General features: G+C 42.2%; 2 protein-coding genes across 5 annotated transcripts in view; both read left to right on the top strand.

The window, feature by feature from the left end:
• Positions 1 to 429: 429 nt before the first annotated feature.
• Positions 430 to 11,223, top strand: LOC111230062 (solute carrier family 2, facilitated glucose transporter member 1-like). 4 transcript variants are annotated; one of them, XM_022756626.1, is made up of 11 exons: positions 956 to 1,013; positions 1,208 to 1,362; positions 4,915 to 5,019; positions 5,388 to 5,548; positions 5,933 to 6,173; positions 6,329 to 6,491; positions 6,756 to 6,943; positions 8,015 to 8,119; positions 8,213 to 8,314; positions 8,417 to 8,620; positions 8,723 to 11,223. In XM_022756626.1, the coding sequence occupies exons 2-11, from the start codon at positions 1,339 to 1,341 to the stop codon at positions 8,981 to 8,983; spliced, it is 1,554 nt and encodes a 517-aa protein (XP_022612347.1). In that variant the 5' UTR covers positions 956 to 1,013; positions 1,208 to 1,338; the 3' UTR covers positions 8,984 to 11,223. The 4 variants fall into 4 exon arrangements, with proteins under 4 accessions (XP_022612345.1, XP_022612347.1, XP_022612344.1 ...); XM_022756624.1 differs by lacking the exon at positions 956 to 1,013 and adding an exon at positions 430 to 542 and having other exon boundaries at positions 8,213 to 8,620; XM_022756623.1 differs by having other exon boundaries at positions 8,213 to 8,620.
• Positions 11,224 to 13,135: 1,912 nt separating this feature from the next.
• The window catches only part of LOC111230113 (ephrin type-B receptor 5-like), a 41,101-nt gene continuing 40,141 nt past the window's right edge, over positions 13,136 to 14,095 (top strand). The window contains exon 1 of the mRNA XM_022756696.1: positions 13,136 to 13,204. Within this exon, the coding sequence (XP_022612417.1) occupies positions 13,147 to 13,204 (58 nt within the window). The 5' untranslated portion in view covers positions 13,136 to 13,146. The remainder of the gene's footprint in view (positions 13,205 to 14,095) is intronic.

A 14,095-nucleotide genomic window follows, 5' to 3' on the forward strand; every position in this document is an offset into this window, starting at 1 on the left:
GAGAACTTGTCAAATTCCAGACTGAGATTTAGGTGGGCTGTGAAAGATTAGACATAGCTGATGAAGAATTATGAGGGCTCCCCATTTGTTTGCCACCCACTGAGCCGGTCTTATGATTTTTGCATGATCGGGCTTTGTATCTGAGCTCCGCGCTCATTGCCTTTTGTTCTCGCGCCCCCGGTGGGCAGCCGACGGGGGCAGCAGCAGCACAGAGCCTCCTTTCACCGGCTGCCGTTTGTTCTCCATCTCTGCTTCGTACGCTCGCCCGAGCACGTCCCCAATTTCTTCGCAAACGCATCTGCGCCGCTGCCACCGGCATTACGACACAGCGGATACACTGGAAATTCAAGCCTACGTGTTTTGCGCACGGCGGACCGCTCGTGAATGTATGAGTAAGAGAGGATGAATAAAACGTGCCTGAGAAGTTTACCGCTTTCTATAAAAGCACAGACAGACAGAAAGTAGGATTGATCATCTGTCATAGCCAACAGGTCAGAACAAGACGGGTTTACTGGATATATCAGGGCTGGCACCACATACCGGTAAACAAACATTTATTTTTATTCATCACTCCGACTCATTCATGCGGTTTGTCACTAGGAAAAAATGTCGTCGGTAGTTAATTTTAGATTTCAGTTTATCATTTTATTATATTAAAACTAACTCAGAGCGTGTTATGAAATATTTTCAACTTAATTTCTTTTTAAATTCCAGTCGAGTAGCGCAGCATCACCTGCAGCTCCATCGCACCATGTGGATTGTTAAAGTCTCTGCAGGCCACTGAGATGCTGTTTTATCTCTGTATTGTTAAGAATAAACAAAGCGACAATAATTACATTTGAAGACCTCGAGTTACATCACTTTCCTCTTCACATTTCATAATTAGAGAGAGCAGAGGAGGAGGGTGAAGAGGGAAGCAGAGGGAGGGGTTTACTCACTGACTCCTGTTGAATTCGGAGAGTGCAGCAAAGTGCTTCATCTGTCTGGGCCGGGTTGCGCACTGAGTTCTTTAGGTCTGTAGTCCACAGTCTTTACTGGTATAAGATGTAGGGAATAGTAGTAGTTTCAGTCCGAAGCCACGGGATCTATTTTAATATTGTAATGCTGAAGATGTTTTTTGTCTCTTTAAATGTTTATTTAAGAATAAGTATAATGAATGTTTGCTACAAAGTTATCATATCTGCTTCCTGTGTTTGTTTCTTTTCAGGTATTTATACTGCTTGTCCCAGAGGGGTGTGTTCATAAGGAGTAAAAAGCAGCTCAGTGCAAGAAGCCTCAGTGTGTGATCTGAAGCGTTCCCGTGGTTTTCCTCTGATTATCTTCTAACAAGCACCAAAGATGGAGCGGATGGAGGATGAGAAGGTGAATATAACAGTTTACTGGTTTACTGCTGTGCTGGGTAGCTGCTTCTGCAACGCTGTCATTTTTTCTACACTTACAATCATTTTCACATTTCTGTAATTTCTTCTTGAACGTAAACACATATTTTATCGTCTGTTAAAATTCCCAGTGCTTCCCTGAGGAAGAGTGTCAGCCTGGCTGTTGCCCATTTGTTTGTTTTACTGAGCCTGTTTTGTCCCTGTTTTGTCCCAGCACCTCCCAGTGACTTAGAGTGTCTTATATAGGCTGGTAATTCTGTATTTTTCCTCTCTGGCAAGAGCAGGAACTGGTGATGTGAGATGTGTACTTCAGGATGTGACTAATAGGGAAAGACAGGGAGACTGGGCTGTTGGGGGCAAGTTTGAACTTGAATGTGCAAGTTAGTTTCTTGCTTTTATTTGTATGCTTGCGTAGAGAGGTGGGTTGAGGGAATAGCAATGGTGAAGAGAGATCTGGAACAAGGGGAGGGTTGACAACTTGGTACTGGTGAAAACACCAAGTGTTTGTCAACTAAAAAAAAAAAAAAATTAAAATCAACATGAATTTGCTGCTGTCTCTGAACTCGCTGTGCCTTTGCTAACCTTTCCTGTGGTTTCTGTTTTGAAACATGTTGCATGCAGTTACTTCATTTTCGTGGCGGTTACTTAAGATTTTCACATCCACTGTGTTGGTGTAGCTACCCAACATACTACTCTCAATACTGGCATGCCCTGCAAAATGCACAAAATGAGTGCACGGTAATATGCATTTGCTCGGTTAATATTAATCAGATATGCTGTGCTGAAGAGAAAATTGTGTAATAGGGTGGCTGCAAAGCTAAGGTTCATGAAGAGACACAAGAAAGGGTAAATGCAATATAGTTAAAAATAAGAGAAGTAACTATGTATTAAATATGGGAATGAGAAATAGTGATTAAGATGATATGAATGTGGAAGTTGAGTGTTGAAGAGAGGAGGCAGGCGTTAGTCCAGCATCACTCTTCTGACTATTGCGAGGGATGATGAAATGCTGAAATCATAACGCTGTTGAAACACAGTGTCACGTGGTTTGGAATAATTTCTTAATTTTTCTAAAAAAAAAAAAAAAATGTAATGTTAGGGGTTAAAAAAAGAACTAAACGTAAGCACAAGAAAAGACCAAATGAAGAGAGTAAAGTTCATTCTTGACCTCGAAAACAGCAGTTAAGAAAACAATGTCGCCACAAGGTCCATTTAGTACTTGTTCTGGAGCTTTCAGTCATATCACATGATCTTCATGCGCAGACAGTTTGAAGTGCAAAAGTTCAACAAGTTCATATTTTCTGAGCACTAGTCTCAGCTCAGTGAGTTCATTTTGTCAGTATTCACATTACTGTTTACATTTCTTGGCATGTAATCAATTTTGTGACAGTGTGCGGAATGGCAATGACGAATGTGAACAGGTATATGTTGTATCTACAGCTGCAGAGGTTGGTCAAATGAAATGAATACATGACAGCGCAGCCACATGCCTAACAACATGTTGATACAACGTCAGCTGCATCATGGTCATAACATACACAATGCTTCTCACTCAGTGGGACGCTCCCCAGTTAGAGACACTGTTGTAACAAGAGGGTGATTAAAAGGTGGAGTCATCTTGTCTAAATCTTACTCAACAGCAGCGTGTTCCTGCAGATCTATCTGACATATCTGTTTCACACACACACACAAACACACACACACATGTACACACACAACCACACACACACACACACAGACACACACACACACACACACACGTACACACACAACCACACACACACACACACACATGTACACACACAACCACACACACACACACACAGACACACACACACACACATGTACACACACAACCACACACTTGCATGCAGTTGCTCCTCATCTAAAAATCCTCTAGAAAGATAAGACTGTGCTGCACCCTTTATTTCCTTTTTAGGTTATCTGAGGTCATCTTGTTTGACTTCAATGTATTGATTGTAAAATAACAGATGTAACATTATTTGATTATTATTATCAACCATTAGATCACTTTTTATTTTTTCCCTCCTCAACTTTATCATGCATTTGTTTTACCAGCGTGTTGTATTTCCTTCCCCCTACTCCCTGTCACTTTATCACATATGCAGCATTTCCTATTTTCAAGACATTCAAGATACTCTCTGTCCGTCACAGACGTAACGCCAGTACGTTCGGCTTGTGTTGGACCATCATATCACTCTTAGAAACACAGTGTAGCTTGATTACAACTATACCACTATCTGACTGTGGTGAAATATTTTCTGACATCATTCCACTGTCATCATTTCAAGTAATTCTTCACTTCCTCTTGTGCTGTTTCACTGTGTCGAGTGGTGGTTTATGGTAACTTAACAGGCACCTGATACAAGCAGCCATGAATATCATGTGCTTCAAATACATTTCTAATGCTTTTGTTGTCAATAAGGAACCTGAAGTTCTCAGTTGAAACTCAGTAGATCAGAAGAGGGAGACTCTTTTAAGTTCCCTTTTGATTTTTGTATTAAGGCATTTTTTCCAAATGAACACACAGTTTCATGATGTTTGGAGGAATTTGGCATTTTATCTGTGCAGATAGTGATATCATGTACGGTAAATGCGTGGGACAAAACTCGCTGTGCCTGGCTTTGAACATGTTTGTTGCTACATGAGGTTATTTTTTGACTTGACTGTGATTACAAATTGTACAAAACAGTGTATTCATTTGCTGGTGGACATCATGAATGTTTCAGTGATGTTGCAAAGTCGAGTTAGTGCTGAAACAGCAGCAGGTTTTGAGAATGGATGGATTAAACGAGATGATGAAAATGGATTTTCTTTCTTTATTGAGCCTTTTTGGACTTTAACCATTAGACTCTGGATATGATTAATAACTTTTACAAAACTTTTTAGAAAGTTTAAGCATCATAGTAAATGCATAAGAGATTGGGTTAGTTCTTAAGTCAAAGTGAAACTTTGATTGGGGATGTTCATCTTTGACATCTCTACATAGTAGACTGGGAACTGGCGACTTTATTCAAACTAATGACTACCTTCAGTTCTGCTTGCTTTGATACTTTAACATATTGTAAGTTTCACTCCCCTGCCATGCAAGGGATTAATGTCAGGTGTATTAGCTTGTTATTATGAGCTAAATCCACTTTAATTCTGAAACCAGCGGGGAAAAAACACTTACAATAGGATTCAGTCTTATTCTCTTGGGGTGTATTTAGCTACTTAGCTGAGAAATACCTCAGAGCTGCGAGTCATGGAGCCCGCGCCGTGTTGTAATACCTGTCTCTCACAGCGGTGCGGCGAGCCCTGCAGTTTCTAATGCAGCGGGCTGAAAACAGGGAAGGAGAGCAGATGTAGAAAGGCTCATTGTTGTAATTACCAGTGTCACTATAAACAACGAGAGCTTTGTAGAGCCAGGGACAGGCCTTGTCCACCACGCAGACTGAGGGGATGATTGTACTTGAGATGCACCCACTCATTGTTTTAATCCGTCACATTTCTCTGTCTGTTTCTCCATCAACAGCCGAAGAAGAAGCTGACAGTCTACCTTCTCTACTGTGTTTCAACAGCAGTCATCGGTTCACTACAGTTTGGCTACAACACTGGGGTCATCAATGCGCCAGAGCAGGTGTGTGTGTTGCTCTGGATGTGTGAGTGTTTGCAATATGCTAGATATAATACCACATCTTCTCTCATTTTCTGGTATTAAGATTGTAGTAATCTTCTACAGTGACACACAGTTAAAGACTCTGTCTTTTGTATCAGGTATCTGGTTTGGTTTGGTTTTATAAGTAGGTCTGCTCTGAACTAAATTAAGTTAAGGTGCCAGACATGAGGTTTGGCAGAGCAATAAACCAATGCTAAAAGCTTTACTGCCCCCATGTGGATATGTCAAATCCTCCCTAATATACATTAAGCACAGTCTCCTACATAAGACAAATGCTCTCTTAGAAGCAGCCACCTCTAACCTTGCCATTCTTTTCTGTGGTGTGACAGAAACTGCGCAGGTTTTTCCAGAATGTGTCTATGGAGCGGTACGGGGAGCCTTTCAGCCAAGGAACAAACACCATGGTGTGGAGTTTTTCTGTGGCCATCTTCAGTGTGGGAGGCATGATCGGATCCTTCTCTGTTGGAGCCATGGTCAACAAATTTGGCAGGTGAGCACAAAAGGACTAAACACAGAGGTGCAGAAAATGCTTTAATACAAGATACTAGATAGTAAATTGATGATAGATCAAGAAATTCCCTCACTTAGCAAGCAAAAATGGCAAACAATTGCTGGTATCAGCCTCTCAAATGTGAAGATTTGATACTTTTCTTTTTCATAAATTCATAAATTCACTATCTTTGTGTTTGGACTGATCAGTTTGAACCCTGGGAAATCACAGTTAGTCAATGAATTGAGAAAATAAACTGCAAATTTTGTAAGAAAAAAAATAGTTGCAGCCTCTTTTTCAGACTTTGTACAGTTGCTTTTTTTTTTTTAGTTTTTCTCTTTACTCTCACTAACTATGTCCTTCCTTCTTCCTTGTCATCACCAGGCGCAAGTCCATGTTGCTAAATAATATCCTCGCTCTTATTGGCGGTGGTCTGATGGGCTTGTCGACCCTGAGTCGATCTTTTGAGATGGTCATTGCCGGCCGCTTGGTCATCGGTGTGTTCTGCGGTCTGTGCACGGGACTGACTCCCATGTACGTGGGCGAGATCGCTCCCACCGCTCTCCGAGGAGCTTTCGGCACTCTGCACCAGCTGGGTGTAGTGATTGGTATCCTGGTGGCACAGGTACGGGGGGTGTGATATGGTGATTATAGAACATATAGCATTTTCAGGTACCCTGCCCTCATGAGGGTATTTTTCTGAGACTGTTCCATTTCACTTAAACAGATTTAAATACATCCATTACAAATACTTCATTCCCTGTTGTCTCTTTATTTTAGGTCTTTGGTCTCGAGTTTCTGCTGGGCTCAGACACTTTGTGGCCTCTGCTGCTGGCTCTGACCGCCCTGCCCGCCGTGTTGCAGAGCATCATGTTGCCCTTCTGCCCTGAAAGCCCCCGCTACCTGCTCATTGTCCTCAACCAGGAAGAGGAGGCAAGAAAAGGTCAGTCTGGAAACAGTTGAGACGCTGCCAACAAGATGGCAGCGTCAGGTTTTAATAAGACTGAATCTAGAATGACTCATGGATTTTTAATGATCCGTGGATTGAAGCATGTCATGAAGATGAGGTGGCCTTGTGATTTATTAAAATTTTATCATGTTACGTGATGTTCCAAGACCTTTGCAGCCTCTCTTTTCTTTGACATTATATTTGCATAATAATGTACTGACTTCCTCTCTGTTCATCCATCCCGTCTTCTCCTTGCAGCACTGGTGCGCCTGCGGGGCTGTGAAGATGTGAGCGACGATATTGAAGAGATGAAGGAAGAAGGGATGAAGATGGCCATGGAAAAGAAAGTGACCATCCCTGAACTCTTCCGCTCCCCAAAATATCGTCAACCAATCATTATCGCTATCGTCCTCCAGCTCTCTCAGCAGCTGTCTGGCATCAACGCTGTGAGTAGACATCATAGTTATAGAGTTATAATGTTGTAATTATCAGATGTCAGTCTACATGAAGTGGGCGGGCAGTCTTTAAACTCAAACTTGAATCTTTAAAGGAGCATTCATTGAATTGATACAACTGTTTCAGACAAGCACATGACAGGAGAAGCCTCTTGGCTCCAGGCAATGTTAGATTGAGTGGAATAATGTAATCCTCTGAGGGTCAATGGGAATAGGTATTTTGTTAATAAGGTCATGTAACCAGGCTGACTGAACGTGTTGACAGTTCAAGCATCTGACCCGACAATCACAGTGAAACTGCTGCAGCCCGCAGCTAAAGGCTACAACATCGATTGACCACTGACAGACACATTAACACCCACGACCTACATCACCCACTAGCTAGTACAATTCTACACAATGCAGCTCGTTCCGACTGTGTCACTGTTCAAAAGAGTTAAAGCTTTAGTAATCAATATTTTTTACATTATGTATTTTTACACAAAGAATTATCACCTAACTCTGCTGTTCAGCTCACCTCCACACAGCATTTTAGCTTCTATTAGCTCATCGTTTTGCCTTTACAGCATAAAATTTATTGTTTTAGCTCCCTATCTAATAATCTCACTGTACACCACCTGCCCAGTGCCAAACAGCAGACAAAGTTAGCAACTTGCTGGTGTACATAGTGGAGCATTTAGCAGCTAAGGAAGAAGATATTTCCCTCAGAAGTTGGTAGAGACCAAAACGAAGCTAAAAGAGAGTGAATATTAGACTCAGATTCATCAGGTTGCCGGACGAAAAAACTCCAAATGTATGCAAATTTGCTTCATGTTTGCAAATTTGCTTCATGTTTGCTAATTTGCTTCATGTTTGCTATATGTGTAAACTAGCAGTTTTGCCTTATCAACTTTAAAAGGTGGTAATATGTCAGTGTGTGATTAGAGCTTGGTGCTCTGCCAAAAGTTGCCAAAAAAATCAATTAATACCGATCAGTGTGATGTTATTTAAAGACTGAACTTATGTTAATATGAGATCAATAGCAGCCCCAAATAGTAACTCTTCCTCTTTCTCCCCTCTCAGGTCTTTTACTACTCCACAGGCCTATTTGACACTGCCGGTGTAACTCAACCCATCTACGCTACTATCGGAGCTGGAGTCGTCAACACTGTGTTTACTGTTGTCTCTGTAAGTGTCTGACTACCTGGTTTGTGTCTCCGATGTAGTGTGTTTTATATTTTCTGGATTATTTATCAATCCCTTTTTTTTCCCCCGAACCAGCTCTTCCTAGTTGAAAGGGCGGGGCGAAGGACGCTGCACCTGATTGGACTGGCTGGAATGGCCATTTGTGCCCTCGTTATGACAATCTCGCTCTCTTTAGTGGTAAGTTCATGTTCTTTGAGCTTTTTGCCTGCGAAAATAAAACGTCTCCCTAATGTTCCCTCATTACAATACTCTTTTCTCTCTGTTTCTCTCTCCGAGCAGCAGACCACACCGTCTCTAAGCTACCTGGCCATTGTGGCTGTGTTAGGCTTTGTTGCCAGTTTTGAGATGGGTCCAGGTCCCATTCCTTGGTTCATCGTGGCTGAGCTCTTCTCCCAGGGGCCCCGACCTGCTGCCATGGCCGTGTCTGGTTTCTCCAACTGGACCGCCAACTTCCTGGTGGGGCTTGGTTTCCCTAAACTGGAGGTATGATTACATGTACTACACCCAAATGCTGTTCATGAACGAGTAGTTTGAACTTGCCTTGCAGTTTATCCCACAACAAACACATCTCTCCTCTTCTCTCAGGAAATCTGTGGCCCGTACGTCTTTATCATTTTCACAGTCCTCCTCATTTTGTTCTTCATCTTCACCTTCCTGCGAGTGCCTGAAACCAAAGGAAGAACCTTTGACGACATTGCTCAGGGATTCGCTGCCAGTACAGGGAAACCCACCCTCTCCCCGGTGCCTGAGTCGGTGGTTGTCGGCCTGCCAGACAGCAAAGAACCTGCACCAATGTCTCCCACAGAAAAGGTTCCCATGGTGGATCTTCCCTCAGGGAAACCATGAGCATCTTTAGAAAAAAGAATGAAGCCTTAGGGTATAATGCAGACAAACAGGTTCCAAGCACATAGATACTGTAAGGAGTTATATTTCATAACTCACACAAGAGCAGCGAGGATGTGTTTAGAAAAAGCCAACTCAGTGTATTAATGCAGAAATGAGATTTTAGTTTTTTATTGTATGTTTTTAATGTGCCTTTTTTCAATTAAATTGTGTTTTTAATGATTCCCCACTTACAAATGCTAAAATAATTGACAGAAATCCCTGTAATCCTGCTTTAAACATGGGCCAAACTTAACAGAATTATCATTACTTAATATGTGTTGACATTCCCGGCGCCAGCTCCGTGCATATCGATCCATATAAGAGGATAAACATATGTTCAGTGCTAAGTCCCAGGTCTTCAGCTACCCCCCGTGTTAAAAGGTTGCAGGATTTAAGGGGGGTTTATGTATTGAGGTCAAGCCCGAAAAGCCGGTTTTGGAGAGCAGTAGTTTGACCCAAAAAAGACTTGACTTGCTGTCCTGTCTGCCTGCCTGGTGTGCCTCGCTGCCAGGGGAAGGGATCCATGTTTTCTTGAGTAGACAGAATAAACATGGAGGTGCCGCAGCAGTCCCTCTCCTCTCTTGGGTGCATAAAAAGCACTGACTATAGATTTAAATAAGTATATTTAAGCACGTCTAAGCAGAATATGTATGATGCCGTCATCTGAGAGCGGAGGATGTTTGTGTTAATGTATGCTGTTTGAAGTCTGGAGTGTTTGCGCTGATAAAGAAGTAACTCAAGGACAGTTCTGTAAATCGGTGGTGTCTGCTCCACATGTATTGTTTTTTATGAGGTGTAGTTTAGCACTGCCAAGTCTTAACAAAGTCTCAGTTTAATGATTTCACTGCAGGGTACAACCAGGATGACAGAAAAAAGATTGCTGTAGTGCAGTCATTTACGTGGTGCATCACAACAGTCGGATACAAAAACTCAGGTGGCTATTTGTGTTGTTCTATATGGCTTCTAACTGTTAGAGCAGAGAAAATGCATTTATCCATCACTTTACTTGAAACTCTTCTGTCATCAACACGTAACTACAAGCTACTGCATCACAGCTCATGAAATAAAATATCTCATAATCTCTATAACAGTGTTACGTCAAATCAAAAGCGCTCATCAGTGTTAAACAGTCGTTTGAGGGACGTTTTGAAACACATTCAAGTCTCCTGATAATTAAATGATAAAAATCTCAATCCAATACAAGACACTAGCCATGTGAGGCGGTGATACGGAATAACAACTCTAAATTGATTGTATTTATTTCAGTGGTTTACGCACAAAGAAAATGTCTTATCATATGTTTTTGTGTCCAATTGTCTGAAATCATGTGTCTATATCGTAGAATCTCCAGTTACTGCATCATGATCAGCTATCACAGCACAGTACACATACTTATATATGCGGCATCAATGTTTGTACAGCTGCATCTTCTTCATGAGGAAGCACTCTGGAGCTTCGCAGTGTTTCGTTTGCACTTTGGCAGTCTGACTACTTCCTAATGACTGTTTTGTGTGTTTCATGTGTGGATCCCTGCTACATGTAAATACACTTGTATGTGTTAGGAGATCTGTGGTTTTAGTTGTGTTAGTATATTTGTTTTTCACAATCCTCTTACTTCCACTGATTTTCCTTTCCCTCTGGAAATACTGTTACTGCCAGTGAATGCCACGATGTTGCTTTGCAGTTCTCCACAGTATGCACATCTTTAATATGTATATTTTGCTCTTTTGTTATCTGTTTTTTGCGAGAAAACAGAAATGAGAAGTGACGAAGGTTCAGTGTGTGTGGGATGCAGATAAGAGTTGACCTTTACTGTTGTTTTATTATAAAGTCCTCTCTTCTCCTGCTGTAATAACATGAGTGACACTTGCTTTGAGAAACTAAAAAGGAAGTAGAGTTGTCCATCTCGAAATGTGTGAATGTGAAATGTGTGTGTTGAATTATGAGCATAAGCAGTTTTTTTCTTTTCTTTCTATAATGCCATAAGTCAAAGCAAGTTTGTTGTGATGAATGTTTAATGTAACTGCAGTCTTTGTGCTGAGGTGAAAGTGTGAGAGGTTTGTCCGGTATCCATTTCTACATTGTGGCAACTCCATTTCCTCGTCTGCACCACAGCAAAGCCTCGGTTAGCTGCTCAGTCACACACTGTAGAGCTAAGCAACTCTCTGAAACACTGAAATAAAACCATGACTTAAAAACCAGAGCTTAGTTTTTTTTTTTCCTGTGGCTGCCGCTGCTGCTGCTGCTGAACAGTTGCATTTAAATGATATATTCATAGTCGTGTTGAGTTATGAGGTCAGATTTCCTCTTGAGTCACACAGCTTCAAAAGCCAAACCAGAACACATGTAGAGATGCAAGAGAATATTTACCTCAAAGGGATCCCCTTTGAAACTTTACTTTTCACATTGCATTTTTCTAAAGAAAACATTAATCTAAAATTACACACCTTTGCTGTAGTTGCTCTCACATTCAAGTGAAATCAAATATTAACAGCAAGTCCAGAGGGTGACGTGCGATTGTGGGGATTTTTTTAGAACATAAGCTAAAAAAAAAGAGGGCAGCAACTAATGATTGTTTTCATTATCACTTAATTTTCTGATTATTTTTTCAATTAAATGACTTACGATTTGGTCTACAAGTCAGCAAACAGCAAAACATGCCATCACAAGTTCCCAGAGACGATGATGACATCTTAAAATCTCTTGTTTTGCTCAACCAGCAGTCCACATCCAAAGTTATTCAGACTAAGAGGACCAGGAAATATTCTCATTTGAGAAGCTGGAATCAGTTGGCTTTTTTTTTTATCATTATCAAATAACACAGTTAATTTTCTGATGAGTGACTATGAATTCAATTGTCAATTAATTGTTTCAGCTCCAAAAAACACACATTTCAATCATGGTGGCACAGGGAACAAGTTCTTTCAGAACAAAAACAAAATGATGGATTTGAGAAGTTTTAAATACCTGCTTAATGAGTTGAGGAGCATCATCCATTTCCCACTCCACTTTACCTTCTGTACATCAGCCCCTCGGAGCAGAGAGCCGAGGGTAAAGGGCCCCCGGCTGGCTGGGAATGGGGCCATCTAACTGTGTCAAGCCAATAGGCAACATCTCCCTGCAAGAGTCTACTGGAGTCTTATTCATTGCAGTGAACTGGGGCATGAAAGCCCATCAACAAGCTGCAGTGCTGCAGACTGACCAGCGAGTGGCGTGCACGGACCAGAGGGCTGTTCAGCTCTGCGTGTGTCTGCGTGTTTGTGTGTGTGTGTGTGTGTGTGTGTGTGTTTGTGCGTGTCTAGATACTGTCTGGATGAGCAGCCCTGTGAGGCGAGGAGTGTGTCTGAGAGAAAGAGGGGAGGGGGGTGGGTGGTGTTGTCATATGAGGGATGGAGTGCATCCAGAAATGTGTCCAAATTATATTCATTTTCCATTAAAAAAAAAAGTAGAAGTGAGCAAGAAACAAGAAAAAATAGAGGAGGAAAAAAATTGGGTACACTTTCACATGCCACAGCTTGAAAAATGCAAGTTAGCACAGTGTTCAGACGTGTGAGGGATGCCACAGTTTGAGGCTCAGTCTGCCAGGCGGCCTTGCAGAAATTTGTGCAAGGCATTAGAGGAGAGCTGGAACGAACGCCGTCAGACATGTCTAGACATTAGTTTTAGAGACCAGACAAACTTGTTTATTAATTTTTCCACCTCCGTCTTTCTCTGTCACTCTCTCTTGTTGACTCTCTCTTTGTGCCTTTGTTTCTCTCAAATCAAAAAAAAAAAAGAAGTCTCTCCCACTTTCCTCCTTTCTCTCTCTCTGATCTCTTTCTCTCCTCCTGTCTCTCTGACAACAGTGTTTTGTTTACTTCCTCGCTTGGCAGTGTACTTATTGTATGTGCTGCTCTGTAAATATTTTTCTCCTTCCCTCATCCATTCATCTATCCACCCCCTCAACCTCTCCCTCTCTCTCTCTCTCCCTCAGATAAAGGGAGCAAACAGACTCCACCCCCTCTCTCACCCCCCTCTCCCTCTCTCGCTCCCTCTCACACACACTCACTCTATCTCCCTCTTTCTCTCTCTTTCATGCTCTCTCCCTCCCTCTCTCTCTCTGTCAGTGTCATTCTGTAGTGGAGATGTGGAGTGTCTTTCTGTCTCTCTGTCTGTTTTTCCAGCCTAATTCAGCGGAGGAAGGTAAGGGCTAAACTTTCACATGTATCTATTCACATTAAATCTTTGATCTTTGCTGGCGTGTGTGTGTGTGTGTGTGTGTGTGTGTGTGTGTGTGTGTGTGTTGTGTGTGTGTGTGTGTGTGTGTGTGTGTGTGTGTGTGTTTATGGCTATAGCGTGATGGAGAGTTTACACAGCTCTCTCATCATGTGCTTGTAATGAGTCCACAAGTGAAGGATGGACACTTGGTATGCCTCTGTAATAGCTCTCTAAGAATGTGGCTCTCTGGGAATTCTGGGCACTTTGACAACGTGTGAACCAGTGGCACGTAAGGCCGCAGCACCACGAGAAAGTCCAATTCATCCATGGATTCTAGGGGCTCCACCTCCAGCTTGGGACCCCCTGAATAATTACCACCTTTCCCCTTGCTCACACAGCTCTCTGTGTGTTAGTTTTACGTGCTCTGTATTGTGTCTGATTGAGTGAATATGCATGTACACGTTTGTGTGTGTGCCACTGTGGCAGCACATCAGATAGGACTTTGTTGGCATGGAAGTGCCAGGTGCGTGCCGGGGCCTATCAAGCTCCGGCAACAAAAGAATATGGAAATAAGGCATGAGACAAATGAATAATAAGTTGCATAACCCGTTTCTGTTCGATTGTTGCGGACCCCCCCCCCCCCCCCCTCTCCCCTCATGTCACTCATGATCTTATGGATGTGACAGCCAGAGACCCCTGCCCCCCTCCAGTATCGTTATCAGCGCCCCTTTCTTTTCTGTGGATGCATCCTCGCTTCTCTGCTCTTAACTCTCCACGCTTTGTCTACACGAATGGAAATATTATGTCTTGAAAAGTGCATGAGCAAGTGAGCGAGTGTGTGTGTGTGTGTGTGTGTGTGTGTGTGTGTGATGGTGA

This window comes from Seriola dumerili, unplaced genomic scaffold, assembly GCF_002260705.1.
Source record: "Seriola dumerili isolate Sdu_G_001 unplaced genomic scaffold, Sdu_1.0 BDQW01000258.1, whole genome shotgun sequence".
NCBI classification, from domain to species: domain Eukaryota; kingdom Metazoa; phylum Chordata; class Actinopteri; order Carangiformes; family Carangidae; genus Seriola; species Seriola dumerili.